The sequence below is a fragment of the Arabidopsis thaliana genome, assembly GCF_000001735.4.
Source record: "Arabidopsis thaliana chromosome 1 sequence".
NCBI lineage: Eukaryota > Viridiplantae > Streptophyta > Magnoliopsida > Brassicales > Brassicaceae > Arabidopsis > Arabidopsis thaliana.
This window is the reverse complement of record NC_003070.9, coordinates 97,411-111,742: the sequence shown is the minus strand read 5'-3', so window position 1 is coordinate 111,742 and position 14,332 is coordinate 97,411. Positions and strand designations below refer to the sequence as shown.

The window sequence follows — 14,332 nt, the reverse complement described above, 5'->3', positions numbered from 1 at the left end:
CTGTGTTTTGTTGTTCTTGAGCAATTCCGTGACCAATCCATAACACTTATCTGACTTGTCGATTAAACACTTCACCAAATCCAACACATAGGACATATCAGAATGAATAAAGACTGATTCATGAGCTAGTCTACGACTTTAACAGATACAACATTATCGTTAATTACTTAATTCCCAGCTTTGTCCACTGTAAAACGAGTAAATGATAATGTCTACTTTTGTCAATAAAACTTCTAAAATCCTAGTTTGGAGGATTCTTACAGGTATATAACCAAAAAAAGGTAAAAACAAAAGATACCTAGAAGAAAAAAAGAACCATTCAAAACCGGTTCTTGATTACAAACTTACTTCCACCTTCTTCTGTCTCTCAAAAGGCTATCTACCTGATGATGTTCTTGACTGAACTGAATTTGTTTGCTCTCTAGACAAGGCCGATATCAGCTTCTCTTTCGTTAATTCTTCAGATTTGACTACAAACGTATGCAACACTGTGTCCTGAGAAACTTCCAGGTTCGAGTTTATCACTTCTACTTTACTCTCTTCAAACGCATGGAAGATTCTGGAAGCCGGATGAGACTCCAACGGACAGTTTATCCTCACTGTGACATCTTCACCTGAGGTTTGAACATTTATATCTGAATCCAAGCTGATAGGTGGATTTGAGCTATACCCTAACCTCTCTCTCTCTGCTTCCATGACCTTTAGCTTCGCGTGAAGCTCGTTTATATAAGAAACCGCGTCTCCCAACAAGGACGCTTTGTCCATCTTGGATATGTTGGGAACAACGGATCTCAGAGCGTAAAACCTCTGGTTAAGCTTCTCACGCCTCTGCCTCTCTGCTTCTACATGGTTCAAAGCTTCCGCTCTTCCGTTGGCAGGTCTCCTTCCGCGTTTTCTTGGTCTGTTGTTACCAGATTCATCAGCACCCACTGCATCTGCCCATTCCCCTCCTCCTTCTCCATCTGAATTATTCTCTGAAGCCCTTGAACTCGCAGCAGAGAAATCTATCTGCATTTGAGCAGGAGGAAGCAGCCTCTGCGATGATTGCTGCAAAGGTAAAAACTTGAACTCATCCGTGCTTGGAACTTCCTTCACGTTGATTGGCCTCGTGTAGTTCTCAGGTTGAACCCAAGTAGGACTCAGAAGAGTGTTGTTGTTGGTGCCTGGGTTCGAAAACATAAACCTGTTCCCATTATTCGGATAAGCATCTAATCTCTTGGGAGCTCTATCATCCATTTTTCTAACCGTGAGTTTCTCTCTAAACTGTCTATGCTGTTGCTGTTGCGGTGGTTGTTGTTGTTGTTGTTGGTGATGCTGATGATGTTGAAGAAACCCTGAATTGTGCAAATCCTTGCCGAATATCTTCGTTCTGTTATCATCAATCTTTTCAGCTACAGTAACAGGTAAAGCAACAGCTCTAACCGGAGGCAAACTACTGGTAAACAATGATCTTATAGACAAGATTGAGTCTTCACTTTCAGGCAAACATGAAGTTGAGCCTAACTCAACAACACCAAGATCAGTAGGAACCAAAACAACAGTCTGAATGCCAGCAGATTTAGCAAGAAACGATCTAACGCAATAATCAGAACCCGAATTGACGACATCGGATAACCAAACAGGTTTAGCAGAGGCAAAACACTTGCCTGGACCACCTTCACCTCGAGGGAATGAGAAATACATAGAAGAAAGAAGAAACATCTCAGTGTCAGTAACTCTATCTAGTCCTAAAGCACAGTTCTCTTCTTCTGAGCCACCAAACAAATCATGAAGCTTTTGCAATACTCTCTTTCTCATAGTCTGATGCGTTTCTTCTTCTCTTCCCATACTTAGAATCCTAACGATCTCTGATTTCTCTCCTTCTTTAGGCTCTCTGCAATATCCATCGCCCCAACAGAGAACCAAATCTCCGGCCTTTGACCTGGAAATCTGCCAGAAAATGGCGTAGTTCCAAGAGAAATTAGAAGCGTTGGGTCTCTCGACGAGATCCGAGAGCTTGTTCTGCAGATTCTCGTCGCTTCCTAGAGTCATCAAGAGATTAGCATTGGAAACAGAGTTGGAAAGCAAGTAATCGAGAGCTCGTTTGCCCAGTAATGACGCAACAATCGCTTTATCGTCCTCGTTCCACACTAGGCGACCAATATTCATCTCTGCTTTCTTTTCTTTTGTTGTTTGGATCCCAACAAAAAGGAAAGACTTTTAAGAAACCCAGATCTTCAGAAATCGATTCTTAAGTCAAATGATAGGGTTTAGAAGTGTGACCCAGATGCAAATATACGGCGGAGTATAACAGTTTTGCATGGAACACCCAGAGATCTCAGATCTTGCCCCTATTTTCTTTAACAACAATTAAATGACAAAAATCAAACTCCACCAACAGAAAATGAGGAATTGAGAAGAATATATTTTTACCAGTAAAGAAGATTTGAATCAAGTCTCTTCCACCGAGATTTTCTCCTCAAAATCAGATTTTTGAGAATCCGACCCAAAAAAAAACACAAATTTTAAATCTCCCAAACCCCACCAAAATGGACAAACAAATTACCTAAATTCCCCGAAAAAGAACCCTAAGAATCCAGAAAATAAAAAAAGATGTATCAGTTTCGCTGTATCGGCTCCCTGTTTTGTCGCCGTGGCCAATTGAATGAATTCAAGGAAGAGAGAGAGTCCGACGCATGTTCTTCGTGCTCTTTTTTATTAAAAGACCAAACCCCAACAAACAAAACAAAAAACAAAACAAAAAGACTTTCATCTGAACCATGGTTAGCTACTTAACTACACAATTGAGTTTAGAAACTTAAACCGGGTCTGGTTCGATTTAGTCTTTGTCTCGAGTCTTTGATACACGACGATTGAAAACCCCTTAGATTATGTCATGGTTTTTGTCAATAATTGATTGACATAATTTTCAATTATGGGTTTTGATTAATTAAAAATTTGCAACAGATCTATCTCAACTGGTGTAGATCTAAACAAATACTATCTGACAACTCGAGATTAGATTCTCATGTTCATGGAAATAACTAAAGGGGAAACCAAACCCAAATTTAGAAGTTTGCTTTCAATTTTTAAAATTTTTGTTTACATAATTGCAAAGTATGCCAACTAAGACCGGTGGTCAAGCACCGGGAATTTTGACCAAATCAATTCACATTCAAGTTAGGCTTAAATATTCGGTTTTTGTTGTGTTTTGTTTTGTTGCAAAGACTAAAGAGTTGTTCCTTAAGTTTCAAATGCTTTCAGAATTATACAAAATAAAAGGCTTATTTTAGTTTAGATCCTTGATTATTATTTTTGGTAATATTATTGATGGTGGTTCTACAACGGGAGTAAATAATTTTTTTAAAAACAAAACAAAAAAACAAATTACTAAATAACTTGATAAATGTTGACAAAACAATTCAACTCCTTTAGAAGAAAGGAAACGCCAAGTCGATAGAGAGGAGGGCGTGAAAAGCACGTGAAGTTCACGTGGATTTAGGAGAGATGACCAGAATGAGAAGAACGTGAGATGCATTTAATTTTCTTTGGATCTCTTTTTCTTTTTAATTTCATTTTCAAATGCGCCTGCACAGCTCTGCACTTTCTCTTCTGTAACGTTTTTTTTTTCTCTTTCTCTTTTTGTTTATTCTCTCGCAACCACAATTGAATTGTAATATATTTATAGCTTTCACTCTTTAAGTCATAAAATTATCATCAAAATATAAACTACGGCTCTGCGAAAATGAATATACAATGACTATATTATTTTGGAAAAATCTTTAACAAACGATAAAGTTAAAACAAAAAATTAGTATATATAGTAATTATGGAAAATGAAGTCACGAGTGGGTATAATATATGTATGGCGGTGAGAAACACACAGCAAAAAGTGGGGACCGCGTGATTCACGTGTTTAAACTATCCTTTATTCGAGACGTTTGGGTCCCATTCCCATCTAAGTCAAACAACGACGTCGACTTACAATATCTCCAAGTCGTCAAGAATATAATATGGGCCGATATTACAATACTGGTTTTCTATGGAATTCTTGTAATGTTGGGCCACATATGTGCTAGGTCAAACGTGATATCAGCCTTTTTCCCAAACCTTAATAATGCCCCCCATCTATCCCTTATCTAGCAATCAGAATTAGAATGGGCTGTTCAACGGACTCAGTCTTGAATTCTTAAATCTCAATCTTATCATATATTTCATTGGTTTTGTTTTACCACAACAAATCGGCCTATTAGTCCAGTTAACTCTATTGTAAGAGTTGATTTAATCCCGGATAAAGTAGTGCCGGTTCTTGGTGAACTTATTCTGAATGCCACTAAACCTATCGCTTTGTTTAAATTTGTACTAACAATATATCAAGTATTCATTTATCTTCAATAATGATCCAAATTGGTTTGATTTTCACACGTGACTGTAAACTCTAGCTTCAGAAACATACTTGCAAGTTGAAGTTGTAACAATAGTTTTTCCTTAATTTTGTTACCTTATAAAAAAAAGAAAATCCCATTTTGGCGTTTATAGTTGATATATTCATGTTACAATGAATTCCGTGTTTAACGTCAACAAAATCGTCACCTTTTTGGTAACAACCAAAAAAAACACAAATCATAAGATGACTACTTTAATCTACCAACAACTCACGAAAAGGAAAAAAGAACCGACCAAAACTTAAAGCTCATCGTATGAACAAAAAAACAAATCTCGAAGCTCAATAAAAAAAGAAATATATATATACATATATACGTCACACACATATACATATATATTTTCAGTTACTTACTGTTTTAAAAACGAACAAGTGTTAAAATTGTTTACACGAAAGCACCCGGAGACAAAACTGATAGTAAAGCCGTGTATGGTCTCATCTGATGTAAGAAGAAAGTGAGTTTCGTAACTCCTCTTGCTATCTATTTCCCCAATTTTTTCAATAAAAAAATTGATTGCGATATTAGTATTAATTACTTGAAGTAAATTTCAATGGTTCCTTGTTAATATGTAGTGACGTGATGGGTTAAAATGTGGAAACCATAGACTTCAGGTGATATTTATCAACTGCCCTTTTGCTTAAGGGATTACAAATCACCGTACGAAGACGTGAATTTTCTTGTGATACCTTAAATTTTTCTTTCCTTAAGAATGATAACTTTAGCTAGTTGTCATTTTTTTCTTCTTGTAATAATCGTACTACATCATGGGAAAAGTTTATATTCTTTTGTAATGGTAATTATAGTAGCAAAATGCAAAATCATGAAAGACATTTTTTTTGAGTAGTACAGATTTATGAGTGGTATAGACTAGAGTTTAGACTATGGTCCCTTCAAAAAATAATCAATGCTAATTTTTAAAAGCAACCTATGTGGACCTGCATTGCCCAAGTATATCATATATATAAAAGAAAATAAATTAATAAGTTAATAATTAGGAAAGGAAAAGGGTTTCTTTGTAGATATATTTTCACGATCATGGCATGCATGCACACAAAATTACACCTAACAAAGTGATTTCATTATAATAATAAATTATTGTAAGCACACTTATAATTTTCCACTGTCAGATACTTATTTTAACTTTGGCTGAAGCTTGTACTCAAATTTTGGAGTAAAATACTTGAGTGTTAATCTTAATATGCAACGTGTATACACAAGTTCACTACGATATGTCAAGATGTGAGTAGGTGTACTAGTACTACTGTACTAAGCTATTAACATTACATACTACATAATATATTTTTAATACCCTTTTAGACTTTAGTTTCATAATCTTTTCAGACATAAGATTTATTTAGTCTCTTTCTTGCCATCGACACTTATTTTTACCAATTCGTTGAAAGAAGTGCTAAAACTATAGGACACAACGTCACCAGTACATGAGCTATTGAAAGCATTTCCCCACCACCACTCCCGATTGCTGGGGAGACAAAGATTTGACATATATACTTTTTGGTTTAATTTGACATATAAAGTTAATTAATCATCGGCGGTATCAGTAGCCCCCATGTTCTTCAATTTTGTTTTTATGCAAGATCGCGCAATTTTTATTTTAATAAATCATCTTTTTGGTACTAAAACTATCACTGATTTAATTTGATTCAGCTGTTTATTGTAAGAAATTTACAACCCATGGACAAACTACAGATATAAAATAGGGAAAATCCTTCCCACTGATTTCTGTATATTATTTTTTTGTATAAAGAGTATATCATTATTATTAGTTACGGCATATGAAATAGAATTACGCACACTACGTACTACTATCCATTTGGCAGTAGATTTGGAAAATTACATTCCGGTAATCGAAAGTCTATGATTTAAATGTACGTTGGGGGCATTTATGTAAATTCAGATAATAAACAGTAACGCTTTTGGTTAGAAAATGGGATTGGATGAGATTATAAATGTAGATAACAGTGTGACTTAACCACATAACAAACTCTTTAATGTCACCACAGAGAATGAAGCTATCATCACCACCAGTTACCAACAACGAACCAACCGCCACCGCTTCTGCCGTTAAATCTTGCGGCGGAGGAGGTAAAGAAACCAGCTCATCGACCACGAGGCATCCAGTGTACCACGGAGTTCGCAAACGCCGATGGGGAAAATGGGTTTCTGAGATCAGAGAGCCCCGGAAAAAGTCTCGGATTTGGCTCGGATCTTTTCCGGTGCCGGAGATGGCTGCTAAGGCCTACGACGTGGCAGCGTTTTGTCTAAAAGGTAGAAAAGCTCAGCTGAATTTCCCTGAAGAAATCGAGGATCTACCTCGACCGTCCACGTGTACTCCCAGAGATATCCAAGTCGCAGCGGCCAAAGCAGCCAACGCCGTGAAGATCATCAAAATGGGAGATGATGACGTGGCAGGAATAGACGACGGAGATGATTTCTGGGAAGGCATTGAGCTGCCTGAGCTTATGATGAGTGGAGGTGGGTGGTCGCCGGAGCCTTTTGTTGCCGGAGATGATGCCACGTGGCTTGTCGACGGAGACTTGTATCAGTATCAGTTCATGGCGTGTCTGTGAGTGTTGCTGTCGATTGTGTCGTATTCGTTATACGTGTACGTTGTATCGTTATTGTGTTGGCTCACTTAATTTAATGCATATGCATGTATATTTTCATTTATTTGTTTCTAGTTTATTGTTTTACGCGATTAATAATTAGATACCTGTTTCTCAAGTTAGTTATCAGGTTTGTACGCATCTACAAAAATACGTATAAGTGTATGTTCTTATATACAGTTTTTGTTTGCATAAGTATTGCTACTTATTCTAAACCTTTTTATTTGTGCAACTTTACTAACTAAGTGTCAAAAACTCTTTAAGGAATTTCTTTATTTATTGAAAACATTATGTAGCTACTGAGTACTGATTATAAGTACAGACTCTACAGTAATGGTTTTTAATCATTTGGAGCTTTTAACTTCTGATTATTATTTATGTAGGGAAAGTATAATTCGATACCTAGCATAATTCCTAGTTTGGTCCAATTTCTATCGTTGTTCATGCAATAGTAACTTCTCGGACCCATATCCATATTCAATATGAAATATTACTTTAAAACTACTATCGATATTTATCATATTAATTTGTTTTGTTTTTTCATAGAAAACAAAAAAAAGAAAGACTCCTTAAATGAGTCATGGGGTTCGTGATAGATGTTCTCCTGATATGTGTTTGTGACAGATATACTATTATACTAGTATACATCTTTTTTTTTTTTTTTTTTTTTTAAATGTGAATGCAATAGTTTTTTTTTGGTGTGTCGATATATCGACATTTATACTTGTAACTGTACGGTTGGCAATAATTTCTTCTTCCAATAATTTTTGTTCGCTTTTCAGTTTTCCCCTGATAGTGAGCTATTTAATTCCAAGATGTTAATAATATCAGTACTCGAGCTTCATTGATACTTATAAATGTCGCTTAAAGTTACTCAGTACTCAAGCTAACCATTAGCGTCATGTATTAAATATGGGATAAATATCAGGGGAAAGGACGATTGTGCCCTCTTCAAGCTGCATGCTTCATTTGACATTTTGGACTTAACCTAACTCTTCGACAGTTCGAATCACCAAGGCTTCGGAGTCTTTTCGTACCAAGAGGAAACGGGCGGGCGAGAAAATTTGTCACGTCGTTTATCACGACACTACATGCTACTTTGGTTCCTATTTAGTATAATCCAGCATTCTTTTTCTTGAATGCCAAAAAACACACAACGCAAAGTCGCAAACAAGCCACATAATTTGATAATTTTAACTGACAGGAATACATCCGTAGAGCGATTTTCTTAACGGTTGTTTCCTAAAACATTTGAAGTTCGACCTAAATTGACCACGTGGAAACACATGGAAATTGTGAACTCAATTCATTTTCCAGAATATATATATGATTGGTATGAATATACGTGTTTAAGAACTGAACCATATATATGTTTCGTCCAAAAAAGAAGCATCCGTATATGTACCTCTTGTATTATCAGTTCGAGTCCTAATTAAGCTCGACACTTGATCAAATCCTAAACTCGACTCTATACATGAATATTTGTATTTCATGTTTTTCTCACAGCATCATACAATTCGGTATTTCCGTCAAACAATTTAAGTCAATTATATGTAAGCTCATATAAAGATGTTTTAAATGCATTTTCGAGAATTCAATACCACATTATAGGTTACTGAAGCAATTCTTTTAGAGAACATGTTAGTTAATCAATCTTGAATTGTTTTGGGGCTATTTGACCAGTTAGTCCTTAAATATTTTGACATGTGCATATTTTAATTAAGCTGTAGTACTGTAACACTAATAGTCTAATAGTATGTTCGTGTAGGACACACGACAAGACGAGGACGCGGAGATGGTACAAGCATAGAACCAAGAGTTGTCTGGGTGGGAAATTTGAAATTATTAACATTTGTCCTTTGTATCGTCATTATACAATTTGGCACCACATAATAAGATATTTAATACAACACGTGTTTTAAAAATAACGGCTAAAACGATACTCGAATTTATTATTTCAGACAAGGATTTGTTGCAACAACAATTTAGTGCTATTTAGTGGTTTGGAATCGATCATAGCATCCAAGAAAAACGAATTATGGTTTATTATAAATCGGGAAATTTTTTGCTTCATTTTGAACCATAGTAGTAGTACTCAATGATGAACAAAACATCTTTCTGCTGGAAATTCAATAAAGCTTCTTACAACCATTATTCATAATAAATACGGAGATATAATATCACATTTGACCCCAACAGATAGAGGTATATTAATTGCTATCTTAGATATGAACAAACAAACAAAAGAGATATGAATTTTAAAGACATTTGATGATGAAAACATGTATTTTAGTCGTCGGTGCTAGTAATTGACGTCTCATCATCCAGACTTGCCTATTGTATGATATTTGAAAGAAAAAAAGAAGAAGTTAAAACACATATGTTTTCAATGTTTTGGAATTATCTTTTAAAGTCACATTTATCAAAGGAATTCGTTATACAGATTTGAATTTTGGGATTTAGTCAAAAAGTTTTGTATATATTTCACAGAAGCATGCATAAACACAAACTATTCAAGTGATCACACTTTTAATTTTAAACATCCGTGATAAATTTTAAAGCAACTAAGACCATAATCATTAAATCTTATTCCACCATGCTTAGAATTTAGAAGTTCAAAACGCAAATACTATTATTTTTTTGGAACCCCTAAAAAGAAATTATAAAATAAAAAAGTTTGGGTCTGAAAAACATATGGGCCTTAATTAGAAAATTGGGTCAAATGAGGTCCACTTGTAGCAAACTTTCAGCTCAAATATAAGATTTATTTGATTCCAACATTCTCAAGCTTCTGATGAATTTCCAAGTTTGATGCTTCTCAATTTTGTGTAGCAGAGAGAGAGAGAGAGAGAGAGACCCTAACCAAATAAACTTCTACAGAAGATTAAATTTACACAAACATCACACAATACATACATTAACAAAATATACACACAATTTTAGAGGTAAAGTGAAAAGTTATAAAACCTAAAACTCTTGAAAAGATGAGTGACCAAAGAGAAGACATTTCAAGATTCTAGAAGGGAAGCAACCATCCAACAGTCCAACCTAAGAGCAAACCAGCACCAATGAGACTAAACCCTAATGCAAAAGCCATCATATATCTCCCAGTCTCACCCTTTTTCTTCTTCTCCCCTCTCTGTTTTCTCTTCTTCAGATTCATTCCTTTGACCTGTTCCTCTTGTTCTTCTTCCTTCTTCATCTGCAGATAAAGAGCTTCCATTTCAAGAAGCTTTAACCATTGCTTATAAGCCAACATCTGACTCGCTTGTTTCAACAAGATTGTTATCACACGGTCTTTCTCAGCGCAAGCTTCTCTCGCTGCTCTCTCTGCTTCTCTTGCCCTGGTTTGAGAATGCCTTAGTGCTTCTAAAAGCTGACCTTTGCTTAGATCATCACTTCTAGGGGAAGACATTGGACTCGTGTTCTTGCTCTCTGTGCTACCATTGTAACTCAAAGATCTCTCAAACCGATCCTTCCAAACTCCTTGCTTCCATGGCGATTTAACCGCTGTTTTAAACCCTTTTTCTCCACTCGAGGAGTGAATACTCTTGTGGAGTTTTTGAGGTGGAGGAAGATCACAATTCTGGATATTATGATCAACCGATTTAGTCGCCACCATGAGAGCTAATTCATCTTTATCCGTCGTGCTTCTCCACCACGGTGTTGTAGCGTCAGCTTTCTTGCTAATAAAGCTGTAGTCTTCTTCTTCTCGTATTCCGATTAAGTCGACAAATTCATGCAATTTCTTGCATTTGGTATCTTCAAGAAAGGAGTTTGTAACCTCCTCATCAAAACCAGTTGATCCCTTAAGCCACCATTTGGTATCACAAGAGAAATCAGAGGAATCTCCAAAACTTCCGGAAGAAAAGCTGTTTTTTTCGGTGTTGCCCGAAGAAGATTGTTGGTGTTGGCAACAAGCTAACCTCGGAGCCATCTTAGCATCCTCATGAACAACAAAGCAACGACTAGCTGTTCTTTGCCACAATGCTCTTGCTTCAGCTGCTCCCATTATTTCATTAAGACACAACAAAAATCCTAAAAAATTAAGAGAAAAGAGAAACACACCAAATCAAAAGACTGTTCTTTTTTCACCCAGATCCTGTAATATAAACATAAAAGACATGGGAAGGATTAATTCGTTTTTCTTGCTACTCATGAGATTGCTTCTAAGCAAATGATTGATTCATAGATAAGCCAATGATTTAAGGAATTTACATTAAATAATACACGCAACGTCTGGGAACCAAAATATATTCAATCAAAACCAATTCAACGTATATGAAATCTTAAACAATCTTAACAGATCCAGGAATAAAGAAGACAATATATTTCACCACCAAATTAAACACAACAAGACATAAGTTTCAGAGCAATTAAGACATACTGCAGAACCAAAAAAAAAGAAAGTCTTGAGCAGAGCAAACTACAAAGATCATGCGTAAGATTTCGCAATGGGATCGAGTAAATTTACCAAAATTTTCAGAAATTCCAAAATCAGAAGTTGACCCAGGAAACAAAAATCATCACTGATCCATGAGAAAACAGTCTGATGGAAGAAACTAGAAGAACAGAGACTTTTATCTAAACAAAACCACGAAAACAGAGCAAAAGAGTAAGATTTGTAAAATAGATCAGAAAACGAAGTAACAACTAAAGATACCATTATTAGTAGTTTAAAGAATCCATGAATCACTCTAGAAACAAATGAAGCGATCTTGCGCGACCGAAGCTTTTGGCTTTTCTTCTCTTTTTTTTTAATTTTCGTTTCTCACACTCTCTGGCCCCATGGAACCAAATTTACAGTTTCTTCCGTAAAAGCTTCCGAGTTAGGGACACAAAACGACACAGTTTCAATAACTTGTTTGGCTTGGTAAGCATCTGAAACAGCTGGATTGACAACACGTGTTGGCTAAAGAGAGAATCGACGGCTATTACGATATGGACCCTACTTTCGATTTAATGGATAAGATGTTTTTATTTATTTTCTTACATTGGACCACAATAAGAAAAAAAAAAAAAAAAATCATTAGTCTTATTCCAACTTTAATTAGTCATTCTTTCGTTTTGTCGGCTTTAATTTTGCAGGATATATCATGTTTTCGGGGTCCAATTAGCATTCTCTTTTTTTTTTTAATCACGTTAATTGATTACTTTTGTTAGCTTTATTCAATTTTGAAGAGGGATTAACTATTTTGTATACGTACACCATGATATAATATCCATCCAGGTGGACTTTAACTATGACACGTGTCATTAACCAGCTGTTAGAGATCTTGTAGGCAGCCACGTGTTCTTTAGATCCCACTGAATCATTACGCTCAATCGAAAACATTCTGGTGTTATGATAACTCATGAGTCACCACGACAGGAATCTTTGGGCCATTGTTAAATTCAATTATTGTTCAAGCCCATATTGCTATTAGGCCCATTATCTGAAGTGAAGTGGGGAGATGAAGGGAAAGCTTTTTCGTGTCTATTATAAAAGGTAAAAGATGAAAGCTTCAAAATTAGAGAGTTTACTTACAAATATCCAACAAAAAACATGACTCGAGAATTAAACCAACTCATATGAACATTTACACATATATATGTTCGCTTATATCCCCTTTTCCTTCTTTCAGGTGTTCTCTTGCCGTAAAGGAAACTTATTTATCACCATTGATACCAAAGATGCGTACCTTGTGCATGTTGGGGAACTTGGCAACAACGAGAACCATCACAGCGAGTGTGTTGAGGAACAGCCATGGATGTCTGTAATCTGTTGTATGCGATGCAATCAAGTACCTGTTTTAAATGTGTCGTTATAAAGTCAGAAAACAAGTACAAAAGCTAAAGAGCTCAATCTTAAAAGTTCATCCAGATAAATGCAGCTCTTGTTTATACACATTATCGCGTATACAGAGTTCTCTAGAACTAGTCCGTTACACATCACCGGATTTAGATATGTGTATTGAGAAATTAGCATATTTATTAACCATATGAGACACAAGGATATATGCAGCTAAAGAAAATAATTTGCTAAGAAAATATAGATTGGAAATAGACAAGAGTGGTGAGATTTTGAGGAACAAGGTGCTGGGACTTACAGAACAACAGGAACTAGGGTAAGAAATTTGCGGTTGCGGGTAAGCTGTTGACCATTGTCCATTTGTTCCCACCAAGTTAAACCATTGTAGATTCCTTGGTCATCTGCAAAAGGAGTTCCTTTCATCCAGTGGAAGCTGTGATACGTTACCTGACAACAAATATCCACAAATTTCTACTCAGACATCACATTTTCCTAAAGAGTAATTAGAAATTAGATTAAATTTGGTTTTGACAATCAAGCAATGCCAATTTACAAGTCACCGCATTATATCAAACAGTTAGACCTTAAGAAATTGCATTGATGCCATAGGTAGTTTTAGTTTCTGATATCAAAAACTGATAATTCATTAACGAGAAGGTGCATCTTAATTCGAAGCCTGATCCAAAACCGATCAATTCAAACTTAGAAGAGAATTGCATCTTACTTAAAAGCCTGATCAACTCAACAGTCAACACTGCTGATAGTATCCAAACAGATCAATTCAAAATCGCTGATACCAAAACTGATCAATTCATTGATAAGAAGGTAACTGTATCCTAATTCGAAGCCTGATCCAAGCTCAACGATATACGATAGCTAAAACTGATCAATCAGAAGGTAATTGCCTCTTCATTCGAACCCTAAACCAACTAAAAAATTGCTAATAACCAAAGAGATCAATTCAAACACTAGAGCCAGATTCACATCCAGATCTCAGGAAATAAAAAAAAAACAAGGAATCAATCCATCATCTAATTTAAAGTCACAACCCTAAGTGAAAAAATCATCTCTAAAGCATAAACACAATCGAAGACTTACAACGAAGTGAGCGAGATTAACAACAGTCCAAGCCATTCCAGGGGAACAACCAGAGACAGAGAGAACAACGAGCCAACCGAAGAAGAGAATAAGCATGTAAGTCGTCCAAACTCCTGGATACATGAACCATTCCGTATTCCTATTCATATCCGGTGGTGGAACCGCTTTCACATACAGATTCGCCATTTCTTCTTCAATCAGATCGGATCGGATCGAATCTCGTCTTCTTTTGATCAAAATCTTATATTAACACCTGAACTAAAAACCCAGATTCACAAAATTCTCTATTTCGGCGAGAACAAGGATTGTTTGTTTCTTTGGTTTAATTTTGTGTGCCCGTGAAAGACGACGACTGCTTTTTTGCATCTACACTGGGCATTAATTAATTATTGGGA

General features: G+C 35.8%; 4 protein-coding genes across 10 annotated transcripts; 1 reads left to right on the top strand and 3 right to left on the bottom strand.

Annotated features, from left to right (window-relative positions):
* Positions 1-43: 43 nt before the first annotated feature.
* AT1G01260 (basic helix-loop-helix (bHLH) DNA-binding superfamily protein) lies at positions 44-2,797 on the bottom strand. Of its 3 annotated transcripts, none has more exons than NM_001197954.2 (2): positions 2,413-2,797; positions 44-2,337 (listed from the first exon to the last, which is right to left on the bottom strand). In NM_001197954.2, the coding sequence occupies exon 2, from the start codon at positions 2,146-2,148 to the stop codon at positions 376-378; it is 1,773 nt and encodes a 590-aa protein (NP_001184883.1). In that variant the 5' UTR covers positions 2,149-2,337; positions 2,413-2,797; the 3' UTR covers positions 44-375. The 3 variants fall into 3 exon arrangements, with proteins under 3 accessions (NP_001184883.1, NP_171634.1, NP_001077440.1); NM_001083971.1 differs by having other exon boundaries at positions 208-2,330; positions 2,413-2,667; NM_100009.3 differs by having other exon boundaries at positions 44-2,752.
* A 3,615-nt stretch (positions 2,798-6,412) lies between these two features.
* Positions 6,413-7,303, top strand: AT1G01250 (Integrase-type DNA-binding superfamily protein). Its single transcript, NM_100008.4, has one exon. The coding sequence runs from the start codon at positions 6,434-6,436 to the stop codon at positions 7,010-7,012; it is 579 nt and encodes a 192-aa protein (NP_563624.1). The 5' UTR covers positions 6,413-6,433; the 3' UTR covers positions 7,013-7,303.
* Positions 7,304-9,755: 2,452 nt separating this feature from the next.
* On the bottom strand, positions 9,756-11,878 carry AT1G01240 (uncharacterized protein). 5 transcript variants are annotated; one of them, NM_001331263.1, is made up of 3 exons: positions 11,712-11,878; positions 11,523-11,632; positions 9,903-11,086 (listed from the first exon to the last, which is right to left on the bottom strand). In NM_001331263.1, the coding sequence occupies exon 3, from the start codon at positions 11,058-11,060 to the stop codon at positions 10,065-10,067; it is 996 nt and encodes a 331-aa protein (NP_001320620.1). In that variant the 5' UTR covers positions 11,061-11,086; positions 11,523-11,632; positions 11,712-11,878; the 3' UTR covers positions 9,903-10,064. The 5 variants fall into 5 exon arrangements, with proteins under 5 accessions (NP_973735.1, NP_563623.1, NP_973736.1 ...); NM_202006.2 differs by having other exon boundaries at positions 9,756-11,086; positions 11,523-11,877; NM_100007.3 differs by lacking the exon at positions 11,523-11,632 and having other exon boundaries at positions 9,756-11,086; positions 11,712-11,877.
* Positions 11,879-12,502: 624 nt separating this feature from the next.
* AT1G01230 (ORMDL family protein) lies at positions 12,503-14,331 on the bottom strand. The gene is made up of 3 exons (NM_100006.4): positions 13,938-14,331; positions 13,138-13,286; positions 12,503-12,835 (listed from the first exon to the last, which is right to left on the bottom strand). Exons 1-3 carry the CDS (start codon positions 14,121-14,123, stop codon positions 12,697-12,699), a joined length of 474 nt encoding a protein of 157 aa, NP_563622.1. The 5' UTR covers positions 14,124-14,331; the 3' UTR covers positions 12,503-12,696.
* Between the last annotated feature and the right edge of the window lies 1 nt (position 14,332).

Bases quoted from the DNA above. Each gene is read 5' to 3' on its own strand.
- AT1G01260 (NM_001197954.2), bottom strand. From the start codon at position 2,148: ATGAATATTGGTCGCCTAGTGTGGAACGAGGACGATAAAGCGATTGTT.
- AT1G01250 (NM_100008.4), top strand. From the start codon at position 6,434: ATGTCACCACAGAGAATGAAGCTATCATCACCACCAGTTACCAACAAC.
- AT1G01240 (NM_001331263.1), bottom strand. From the start codon at position 11,060: ATGGGAGCAGCTGAAGCAAGAGCATTGTGGCAAAGAACAGCTAGTCGT.
- AT1G01230 (NM_100006.4), bottom strand. From the start codon at position 14,123: ATGGCGAATCTGTATGTGAAAGCGGTTCCACCACCGGATATGAATAGG. The intron at 13,287-13,937 runs GTAAGTCTTCGA...ATTTGTTGTCAG, and splicing joins TTAATCTCGCTCACTTCGTT to GTAACGTATCACAGCTTCCA. The intron at 12,836-13,137 runs GTAAGTCCCAGC...CATTTAAAACAG, and splicing joins ACCCTAGTTCCTGTTGTTCT to GTACTTGATTGCATCGCATA.